This window comes from Asparagus officinalis, chromosome 9 (genome assembly GCF_001876935.1).
Source record: "Asparagus officinalis chromosome 9, Aspof.V1, whole genome shotgun sequence".
In the NCBI taxonomy this organism is placed as follows: Eukaryota; Viridiplantae; Streptophyta; class Magnoliopsida; order Asparagales; family Asparagaceae; genus Asparagus; species Asparagus officinalis.
This window is the reverse complement of record NC_033802.1, coordinates 12,204,290-12,216,211: the sequence shown is the minus strand read 5'-3', so window position 1 is coordinate 12,216,211 and position 11,922 is coordinate 12,204,290. Positions and strand designations below refer to the sequence as shown.

Below are 11,922 nucleotides of genomic sequence, written 5' to 3'. Positions count from 1 at the left end.
ATCAATTGGTAATACCTTGGGTCTTAACCATATCTCAAGCATAAGTTAATCTATAAATAAATTTATCCTCTAATCTATGTTGCATGCAAAAAATATCTTAGTCATTACGTCAATCTTTTACCTTGTGAATAACAAATGGGAAGTTTGAACCATGGTCAGGAAGCACTTATAGATAGCACACATACGGATTTCTCTTGCAGATTGAATCGTGTTTCCTTAGATAAAAGCGGAGAAGACCTAGAATATGTCATGCTAACTATTTGAAGTGTCCATAGAGTAGAAGGACCTTTAAAATAGTAGGTTAACCATACCATTTCGGGTTTAATTTTCTCATGGCTAACAAAATTGTTACCAACATAAATATTCTCACTTTCATCAGCATAAACATAAAATGGTAGAGGTTGACTGCCAGTAGATGGGGAGAGGTTATAAATGGATGCAGTGATTTTTGTTGCAACGCTCAGACTAAAATTGATAAATCTTGTTCAAGTTGGTGTACAAAAAAATTCAATAGGTGCAAGGAGGGTTTTAAATGGGAGTACAGTACATCCAGCTAAATTTGTTAATCATAAAAGGTGAGAATGCTGACACAATTTGACTATAATGTGTAAATATGTAATCCTTTTTGTACAGACCTGGCTCCAGATAGATTAAAATGTTAGCTGAGTCTTAGTAATACTTGTGTTGAAAAATGAACTTGAAAATAATGTCTTAAAGGTAATAAAATCATCACGGAGATCTGTCACAAACTTGATTAAGTGGTTTAGGAGTATTTTGTTTTCTGTGCTAGTTTATACAGGTACTACTTTTCAGTATTTTATTTTTTCTGGTTTCTTTTGTTTTTGGGGATTGAGAAACTATGCGAAATTTAAAATAGGATTTTATGGTGCAACACTGGTAGGCCTTAAGTAGTTGACTATGGTTGGTGGCGGCTTCTATTTGTTCCATTTTAGCGGACATATGTTCACCCTATTTTATTAGCTACAAGCCAATGATATTATATAGAATGCATGTTTAACTATAATATGGATAAAGTACAAAGCCAATTAGTTCATGAGATAATCTTTCTCCAGTCGTTCAACAATTTTATCCCTCTCCCTCTCTTTTTTCCCCCTCTTAATCAGTGATATGGGCCAAGGCCCCTATTTTCTCATATATATGCATACACATCATATAATGGATGAGATTATATAACTACTTGTCACATCCAGCATTATCAACCTTGTCGACAACCAATAATCTTGTACATGGCATTTTTACTATAATCTATATTACCTGGGTACTTCTATCCTGAAACTGTACCCACACCCCACACATGTCGGATGCCGACTCATACTGGACACTCCTTTAATACTTCTCTCATGTATCATACCTGTATCAGACAACAACTTTCTTGAATATATATTGTGTTAGAGTTAGTATATTAAGTTATGGATATTCGGGTATAGAGCTGTATTGGGTTATCTATCCATATTCATCTTATCTCTTGTACAAAGTTTATTATGCTCATGAATAATACTATCAAATTAACCCTCCAATTTTATAACATAGTATCAAAGCACCACGTTATTACATCCTAATCTTCACTCAATCCTAGTCGTTCATCTCCAGATCAAAGTAATCTCAACCATCAAAAGGGAAAAAAGTAATCCTAGCCCTCAACAGTCTGCCGCCGCCGCCTCTTCTACCTACGTATTTGACTGCTGTAGCTGTTGCAGTATCTTTCTCCTAGACTCCTGTCCCTTCTCAACGACTCAGAGAGAATTTGGGTATGCTAGCTTGTTCCTATTATCCTATTAGGCGAAGAAGATTGTGCTTGATACATTTGTATCAGAGCAATACTCGATCCTTACAACTTCTCCCATCTTTCTATATCTTGAGGCCATCAAGGGGATTTTGCATGACCTTCATGCTCTCCTCGGTAGTTACGACAGTATTTTTGGCTTCTACATCATTTGATTGCTAAATCTTTGCTGAGCCTTAATAAAAAAAGCCTACCTTAAAAAACCTAGCATCAAATGGGGAAAATAGCACTGTTCACCGATGGCCATTGATGGTAGTAAGCCACACACGCTGTTCATTGTGAACATTAGCCCTCTTCATCCTCTTTCAGTGGTTAGATGCGAAAGTACATAGTTGACTCCAACGTTGCTTCTACTAGCTGATCGGCCTAGGGTTTCTAGTGGCTAACTTGCCTAAGGTATCTTTACTGGCTTACCTGTCTAAAATTTCTATTGGCTTACCCGCCTAGGGTTTTTATTAACTTACTCGTCTAGGGTTTCTACTGATTATGACTATGCCTTTTTGATCGCTAACGTCTTCAAGTATTATGGGCAAAGATAACACTACCAAATCTCTTGCAAGTAGTTATTTTATTCTCATTTATAACATGCATAGGCCTAGAGAGTTTCACTGGAGAGCCGTAATGAGGATTCTAGCTTACATCCAAAGCTTCCCTGGAAAAGGTTTACTATACAAGAAGGATAAACATGTACACATTTCTGCTTACTCAGATTCAAGTTACGCAGGAGCTAGAGACAGGAAGTCTACGACCAGATACTGTACTTTTGTTGGAGGCAATCTCGTCACCTGGAGAAGTAAAAAAGCAAGATGTGGTGTCTATCTAGTGTAGACGCTGAGTATTGAGCAATAGATCATACTACATGTGAGATGAAGTAGTTGAAGAATTTGATGAAAGTACTTGGTTTTCTTCAATCGGGTCCTATGCCTATGCATTGTGATAATCAGTGTGCCATCTACATTGTAAAGAATCTAGTTTCTCATTAAAAGACTAAACAGATATGGGTGAACTGTCATTTTGTACGGGATAGTGAAATAATTGATACGCACCCGTTCTACTCGTTCTTCAGAGCAAATGTTGATATATTCAACAAGGTAGTGTCTTCCAAGATTTTTTTCTCCTTGGTGTGACAATCCGGGCATGATAGATATCTCCAGCTTGAGAGGGGTTGTTAGAGTTAGACCATGTTTGGGTTGCGTATTATTTTGAGATAGTGACCCTTTGTTCTTTAAAATAAAATAGTAACATGTTTGGTTCAAAAATTTAGGGGATATTACGTGGGACTATTTAGTCTATTAAAATGCAATAGTTCAATGATTTAAGACTAAATAATGGAGGGAGAGGGGGTTATTATAGTCCTACGACTATTTCTCATTCGGGATTAGATCTAAAATGACATCATTACCCCTTAACTTTCTAAGAGTTATTAATATTTTTCATTCCCAATCATTTCGCTCATCCACTTTGATTGCATATTAATCATCTCATTTGCGTATCCACACTTTGATGGCTTATACTCATTAATCATCCTCATTTGCATATTCCCTAAATCTAGATATTTGTTAATACCTCGATATTTGGAAAGATCTTTTGCCAAAATGAAAATATCTAAAAATTATAAAACATCCCCAAAGAAATAAAAAATTACAAAGAGCCCGTAGTCTAAAAGTTACAAGCAACCACTTGAAAAAAATCCAAAAACTACAAATAAAAATGTAAAAACAAAAAATTTACAAATAGCCCAAAAAAGTTGAATTGCAACAACCCTTCAAACAACACTTGAAAATTTAAAAATAACAAACATTGCAACAACCCTTCAAACAACACTTGAAAATTTAAAAATAACAAACAACCCTTCTATAAATTTAAATATTACAAATAACACCCTAAAAAATTGGAAAATTACAAACAACCACTTTAAAGTTTGCAAAATTACAAAAAAATGAAAAATATGAAAATTACAAACTTCCCCTTTAGAAATATGAATTACAAACAATCCCCTAAAAATCTGAAAAATACAAACAAGCTCTTGAAATACTTCACTGGTATGTAGAGGGCATTGCGGACATTTACTATTATGTTCTAATCTTATACTCCTTTATAATGATAAGTTCCGAAACATGATATAGGTACTAGAGGTGTAACAATTTGAACTAAGCATATTATTAAAAATTTAACTCATTATAGTCCGTTGGATTATTATATCCAAAGACTATAGCGAGTTTAATTAATACCGGGATTAAAAAAGTCTCTAATCCAAACATAGCCTTCGTATATTAAGTTATGGATATTCGAGTATAGACCCGTATTGGGTTATCTATCCGCATCCATCTTATCTCTTGTATATAGTCTATTATGCTCATGATAATACTATCAAATTAACCCTCCTATTTTATAACATATGCATACATTTATTCAAATGTATACTCAATTTTATAGTACTTATTTCAATTTAAAACACTCACCCTACACTTCTTGGATGTTTATCCTACACTTCACTTTCTGAAACTCGTTGGATGAGTTCGTTTCAGTCTATACCCAGTTCTCTATACCCAGTTCAGAGCTATGATTTTAAAGTTTGGATATCTCGTTTGAAAACCAATAGTTTTCCAATTTATAATCTACATAATAAAAAAACATAAAAATTTCATGAGAATTTCGTTCTCATAAAATAACCATAATAATAACGACAGCAAAACATTGATCCCAAATTTTTGGGGTTGGCTTTCTTATGTATATCCTCATAACATGTGAATGAAAAACATTATTGATCTTATATAAATTATTAATTTCAGTATATGTATAGAGCCGTGTCCCCGTGCCTTATCTTTTACAAACTTCCGTGTCCCATACCGGTACCTGTACCTATGTCCATTCAACTTAGACTGTAAGTCTGTAATACATGCTAATTTTTGGAACCATCAGGTAACTTTCTCAGCTCTAATGTACCCATTATCGCCTTCCATTTTAGCAACATCAAGTAAGTAAAACTCCAGTGAATTGCATGTGAAATGCTCATCAGCAACATGTAGGGAGCCACTGCTATGTCCAACATAGTTAACCACCTCCTCCAGCATTTGCCAGAATAATTATAATATTTAAATTCTTTTCTTTTCTTCTTTTTTCTTTCTCAGTTTTTCTTCATTTATTTTTTTTCTTCGTTCCTTTTATGGTGTAACTTATTTAGAGCCTTTTAGAGAAATCTCTCTGTAATATCCTATGGTTGTTTAAAACCGTGAAGACAAGATTCTTAATAAGGTAAAAAGAGGTTTAAACGGATAATAGGCTTGGACGCTAAGCAGCTAGCTAGGCACTCAGGGGACAACTGAAGTGGACAGTTCAATTGGCAGTTTAGCTTACTCTTTCTGTCTTTTAATTAATTTCATATGTTTCATATTGTTAATCAAATATGTTATTTTGGTAGCTTATAAATTTCTCTCTTTGATGTGCAGTCCTGGAAAATCGATTGTTGTGAGCTCAATTCTAATAGGTTTGGTTTTGGTTGGAAGAGCCGTATTCGTTTTCCCACTATCTTTCTTGATGAATTTAGCTAAAAAGTCACCAAATGAGAAAATCTCCTTTAAGCAGCAAGTCGGTGTTTGACATCTTGGTTATTTTGTATTCTTCGAAGTCTTCGGAATAGTCTTCGGAATATTGACTTAAACTATCTGATTGACAGGTTACAATATGGTGGGCAGGTCTTATGCGTGGTGCGGTATCAATTGCACTCGCTTACAATCAGGTTACACAACATTATCTTTCAGTACATATCTTTTTCTTTTCTTTTTTTTTCTTTTTTTCAGGTTCATTTTTTCAGTGTCCGATGGTTTTAGTAAACACGCAGTTAATACTTTTCAGTATAGGAGTATCTAATGACCTAATGTCTTTTGTCTGTACTCAAGACATGCACCCACACGTGCGCGCCCGCACACACTGTGTCACACACACAGTGAGTGTATGAGCTAGCGCTATATTGTTTCTTAAACTTTTTTCTATACTCAGTCCTTGTTGTAGAAGAGAGTGTTTCTCGCTTTTCCATGATCAGCTAACAATTGGAGTTCTTTATGATTATTTTCTTCATAATAGGTTGCTATAATCATCTTAATCAGCAGAAATTTCTATTGATAGTTGATGAACCTATAAGCCTTAGGTTACCTACAATATCTTTTATCTACAGAGGAGGATATCCTTCATTATATAAAGTTTGGCCACTCTGAATATTAAAAACTAACTGCCACATGAAAATGTCTGCCACATGAAAATGTTTTAAGGATCACATGTTTATTTAATACTTACCAAATATGATTATGATAGTGTTTAATAATTCCTATTATGATTATTTTCTTCATAATAGGCTGCTATAATCAACATAATCAGCAGAAATTTCTATTGATAGTTGATGAACCTAAATGCCTTAGGTTAACTACGATATCTTTTATCTACAGAGGAGGATATCCTTCACTATATAAAGTTTGGCCACTCTGAATATTAAAAACTAACTGCCACATGAAAATGTCTGCCACATGAAAATGTCTGCCACATGAAAATGTTTTAAGGATCACATGTTTATTTAATACTTACCAAATATGTTTATTTAATACTTACCAAATATTATTATGATAGTGTTTAATAATTCCTATTATGATTATTTTCTTCATAATAGGTTGCTATAATCAACTTAATCAGCAGAAATTTCTATTGATAGTTGATGAACCTAAATGCCTTAGGTTAACTACGATATCTTTTATCTACAGAGGAGGATATCCTTCATTATATAAAGTTTGGCCACTCTGAATATTAAAAACTAACCGCCACATGAAAATGTCCGCCACATGAAAATGTCCGCCACATGAAAATGTTTTAAGGATCACATGTTTATTTAATACTTACCAAATATGATTATGATAGTGTTTAATACTTCCTAGTACTAATATGCAAGAACATCTCTGAAGTCAATAACATGTGAAACAGTTCACATGAAAGTCTTAAAGTGTATTGATTAAACTTTGTTGTTTTGCTTATGATATCTCTTATGCTTTTGCATTTTATAATTGTCAGTTACTGATATTGATATTATGGAAATTTGTCTTCAGTTTACAACTTTTGGTCACACCCGACAGCGTGGAAATGCTATCATGATCACGAGTACCATTACAGTTGTTCTTTTTAGCACAATGGTACATAATTTTTGTTACTTCTCTTATTTTTTATTCCGCTCATATTCCCCTGCTACCAATGTTATTTCTTCAGACGAGCTGTAGATAGTAAAGATGAAGTTGAATAGTGTATATATAAGATGCATTTGTATATAGTGTGTGTGTGTGTGTGTATAGATACGCACACACGAATATATTTGCTTCTGTAGCCTCCCACACCCAAAGTCTATCCTACTTGCAGATTTATAATTTATTCCTACATTCTTCCACATTGTTCCGCATTGTTTTTTTGTACCCTCACATTTAACACCGCTAAAGATTCATAGGGTTAAATTAGCAAATATGCAGATTTAGAGGGTACGCTGCAAAAGATTTGGGTGTTAGCCCTTGTTATTTGGGAGAGAGGGAGCATTTTCCATTTTTTTTTTCATTTCCCCTTCTCTGTTAAAAATTTAGCTGTGTTAAATGAGAATTTCAACTCAAAAGGATGTAGGCTAAATAGGAAAATATTCAGATTTAGGTTAAATAGGAAAATATTCAGTTATACCTTGAAATTCTCAGCATATCTCTGTTCTTTTGAGAATCTTGAGCTATATCCATTTTCCATCATCAAACAGGTGTTTGGGTTGATGACCAAGCCTCTAGTCAGGCTCCTACTTCCTTCAAGCACAAGACATTCCAGCAGCATGTCAGAGCCTCCAACTCCCAGTTCTGTCCTCATTCCCCTCCTTGAAAATGTACAGGAATCTGAGGTCGAAACTGGAGGTGGAAAAATACGTCGACCGCCAAGTCTCAAAATGCTTCTCACCGAACCAACTCACACAGTCCATTATTGGCGTAGCTTTGACAATTCTTTCATGCGCCCTGTTTTTGGTGGGCGAGGATTTACACCCTTTGTTCCTGGCTCGCCTACTGAAAATGGTGCGAGTACCGTACTGTGAGATTTTTGGGAATCACCGTTATATATTGTTATTTGGGTATTCTAGTTGTTAATATTGTATATAGAAATGAGTCAGTTTCACGTGGAATGCCACGAGTATGGTTTGGCTTTGGTTATCATCTAGAGCGGCTTGAGTGGTTTTTGTAAATTCATGTAATCGCAGATCATGATACTAAAATGCAGCTCTTTTAATTAAGAAAAGAGAGAAAAAAAGAAGAAGAAAAGTTACAGTTTTTCTGTGAAATTTGTGATTTGGTTCTGTGCAACTTCTGCCTTCCTAGATGAAATGGCTGGTTACCAGAAGAAATATATGTGGTTCAAGTTTTCTGTACAAAAGTTGTTGAGCTTAATCTAGAACCGTGATAAACCTCTATGGACTCATTGAATTAGTTGTTATTGTTCTTAAATTTATAAAATTGTTTGGGGCTTATTGACTATGTCACTATGGAAAAGTGAAGCTTACATGAACAGTTTCATCAATGTTTTCTACGCTTATTTGACTGAAAAATGCCTCAGGGACCCTGCATGGGACAGGTGAGGTGTCGCCTTTCAAACAATGATGATGATTTAGTTGATACTATAAATGATATCCCAATGATCAGGGGTGTTAACGGAGCGGATACAGCTCGGATATGGCACTTACCATATCCATATCCGCTTCCTCATCTCGGATACGGATACGGATATACGTCGGTAAGAAAAATTCATATTCATATCCGCCAAAATTGGATACGGTTATGGATATAGATGCGGATATATAAACGGATATGCATGCAGATACAAAAAGGATATGAGAAAACTAGATAGTATTCAGAAAAATATAGTCATGTGATACAAAAAGAGTTCGTTAATATGTTCATTATGATTGAAAAGCTAAGATTAGACATCTTGATCATTAAAATTAACCACAAATCCATAATCTAAGAATCGAAACCATCGTACGAGTATTACCAATATGTATTCAGATATTTTCGGATATGGATACGGATATTTCACTACAAAACCATATCCGCAACCATATCCTATCAGTAATAGATATGAGTAACCATATTCGTATCCTAACGGATACGGTTACAGATATTTCCTCGGATACAGATACGGTTGGCACCCCTAGTGCGTACCCCTTAACTCATGGGCGTTTACAAAAAATGCCCCCTACATTTTAGTATTTGCAAAGCTAATCCTCCAATCATCAACTTTGGGGAAACCCTAAGATCAATAAATAATCAAATCCGGGATAAAATTTTGACTATTTATTGATAGTTTTTACATTGCAATTATAAATTAGCTTATCAAAGTTTATAATTAATTTCTTTGAGGGTAATTTTTTTTCAGAATTGATTATTTGAGGAGTAGTTTTACAAATTTTGAGATTTAGAGGGTAGGTCTGCAATTACCCATAATTCAAGGAGTATATATGCAAATAACCCTAAATTCAAACGTTTATGAATGTTTGAAAATTTTCAATGCAACGCTATTTTTTTGGGGGTTGGGGGGGGGGGGGGAAGCTTGGGGCAAACACGCAAAGTGATTTGATGAAAAAAATAACTTAGGCACACTGTATAAAAATTTCTCCCCTAGTCCGTACATACTCTTAAAAAAAAGAAGCAAGAATTCTGTTTGAAAATAAATAATACGAGAGGTTACCTAAAAAAAGGGATACACACACACGTTCACACAGAGATATACATATGCACGAACTAAATGTAAAAGAATGACAAAATGGCCAGATCGGTATATTTTATAGAGGCTTGGTGACATGTTAGTATATTTTTTTTAGTTTTGTCAGATTGGTATATTTTGTAGACCCGGCGCCATATATCCCTTAAATTTGGCCGGAGTTACCGTTCCGGCCACTGCTGATGGGATTTTTTTGCATAAAACCCCTCATCAAAAATCCATCCTGCTCCTAACCCCCCCCCCCCCCCTCCTCCTCCTCATCCTCTTCAACCTCCCACTCCCCCTCCTCCTCCTCATCCTCTTCAAGCACCATCACAAGCATCATCTCCATGCTTTTCCCTCAACAGCTTCAACATGTTTCCATTCATCTCAACAAGAAGAACAAGTTGTAAAGTGTGTAGTTGCAACAACACTCATTCACATGATTTGTAAACTAAAATATACTAAATACTCATCAATAACACCACAAAAGCTAACCTTCACCCTAAGTAACCAAAATTGATCTTAAAAAAACACCAAATGCTTGTCCATTAAAGAGAAATTATTGCGTAATGACCAAAAATCAGACAAAGAGAAGGAGAATCAAGTAACAAACAGCCGAATTGGACTCATTGTCATTATCCAAGCTATCCTCAGTAACTGCATCGCGATCCACATCACTGATCCCCTCAATCTCCCAGTTTCGTCCATCGACGGTGTTGAGATCGTGCAGCGAGCTCTCGATGAACGAATTCGACGAGGAGGAGGGGGAGGTTGAAGAGGATGAGGAGGAGGAGGGAGAGGGGGAGGTTGAAGAGGATGAGGAGAAGGGAGAGGGGGAGGGGGGTCAGGAGCAGGATGGGTTTTTAATGATAGGGTTTCATGCAAAAAATCCCATCAGTAGTGGCCGGAACAGTAACTCCGGCCAAATTTAAGGGCTATATGGCGCTGGAGTCTGCAAAATACACCAATCTGACAAAACTAAAAGAAAATATACCAACATGTCACCAAGCCTGTACAAAATATATCAATCTGACCATTTTACCGTAAAAGAATGAAGAATACAGTAAGACTAAATATTATAAAATCCCCTTAACTTTTGATGATTATCAAATAAACTCCCATAACTTTTAAAAATATTAGAAAACCCTCGTAATAACCTGAATATCAGAAAACCATAATTTCTCATGTGTAAGTAGAATAATAAAATGGAATCTTTTTGCCAGAAATTGACAGCAAACGTGGATAGAAGGTTTTCTAATAAAATCTTACACTTAAAAAGGGATTCTTTAATATTTTGAGAGTTATATGAGAGTTTCTCTTGATAACCATCCAGCGCTGAGGGGGTTTCCTGATGGTCCAAAGCCTTAGGTAACTGCCACGTGTCAGTCCAACGTTGTTCAGTACCACCTTCGAATCACAACCCGCTACAGGATTCAATACCGAAAACCGAACTTCTTATTTGTTGACACAGCTGTAGCGCGTTCACTATTATCAGCTGATCACAGCCTTTCGTCGATGCCGACGAAGCGAGTCTCACGACTCCCGTGCCACGTGGCGCTAAAGCAGGAGGGTATTTCGGTCACACGACACTTTTTCTCTCTCTTCTAGAAAGCCTTTCGATGTTCACAAAGCTCTCTCTCTCTCTGTCATAAGAACGGCGCCTTCCCCCCTTTAAATACGGCCACCGCTCTCTCTCTCTCACCCACGCTCTTCGTGCTTGTCGCCATTTTCTCTCTCTAGAAATTCTCTCTCTCTCTAATGGCTGCCATCGCCGGAGCTTCGGTCTCGATCGCCGCTCGGCCGCGGGTTTCCCGCCAGATCAAGGTATCAGTTGTCTCCAATTGCTCTCCTTTCTACGATCTGATTGATCTCAGTTTCTAGGGTTTGGGACTTGTTTTAGCTTTTTGATTCTTTCTCGAATGGCGATCTCGTAATTTTGTTTGGAACTAGAGTGGTGTTGTTAGCTGATGATTTTAGCGGTAACTGATGTAAATTCGGATTAAGTAAGGGGGTTATTGAATTTTACTTATATACATGCACTAGTGGAAAACCAGGTATCGTTGACGGGCATTCCCGTCAGGAATGCTTAAAATCACGTTGGCGATAAGTATCCTTGACGGCATCCCGTCAAGGATATGCCGTCAGCAATAGTCCCTTCAGGGAAGAACTATCGCTGACGGGGCACCGTCAGTAATGTGTATTACTGACAGCAACAATGTTGACGGCAAACGCCGTCAGTGATAATGATACATCGCTGACGGGGGGCCCGTCAGCGATGTTAACTACATCGCTGACGGGATCCCGTCAGTGATGTTTGTTGCTGACGGCAGTTCGTCAGCGCTGAACAAGCTATCGCTGACGGT

The 11,922-nt window shown here is 36.4% G+C and overlaps 2 protein-coding genes across 2 annotated transcripts in view; both read left to right on the top strand.

Moving 5' to 3' along the window:
- The window catches only part of LOC109824606 (sodium/hydrogen exchanger 2-like), a 34,320-nt gene extending 26,193 nt beyond the window's left edge, over positions 1–8,127 (top strand). The window contains exons 11-14 of the mRNA XM_020391237.1: positions 5,254–5,392; positions 5,481–5,543; positions 6,895–6,978; positions 7,575–8,127. Coding sequence (XP_020246826.1) covers positions 5,254–5,392; positions 5,481–5,543; positions 6,895–6,978; positions 7,575–7,898 — 610 coding nt within the window. The 3' untranslated portion in view covers positions 7,899–8,127. The remainder of the gene's footprint in view (positions 1–5,253; positions 5,393–5,480; positions 5,544–6,894; positions 6,979–7,574) is intronic.
- The window catches only part of LOC109824313 (acyl carrier protein 1, chloroplastic-like), an 18,470-nt gene continuing 17,749 nt past the window's right edge, over positions 11,202–11,922 (top strand). Inside the window, exon 1 of the mRNA XM_020390880.1 lies at positions 11,202–11,383. Within this exon, the coding sequence (XP_020246469.1) occupies positions 11,318–11,383 (66 nt within the window). The 5' untranslated portion in view covers positions 11,202–11,317. The remainder of the gene's footprint in view (positions 11,384–11,922) is intronic.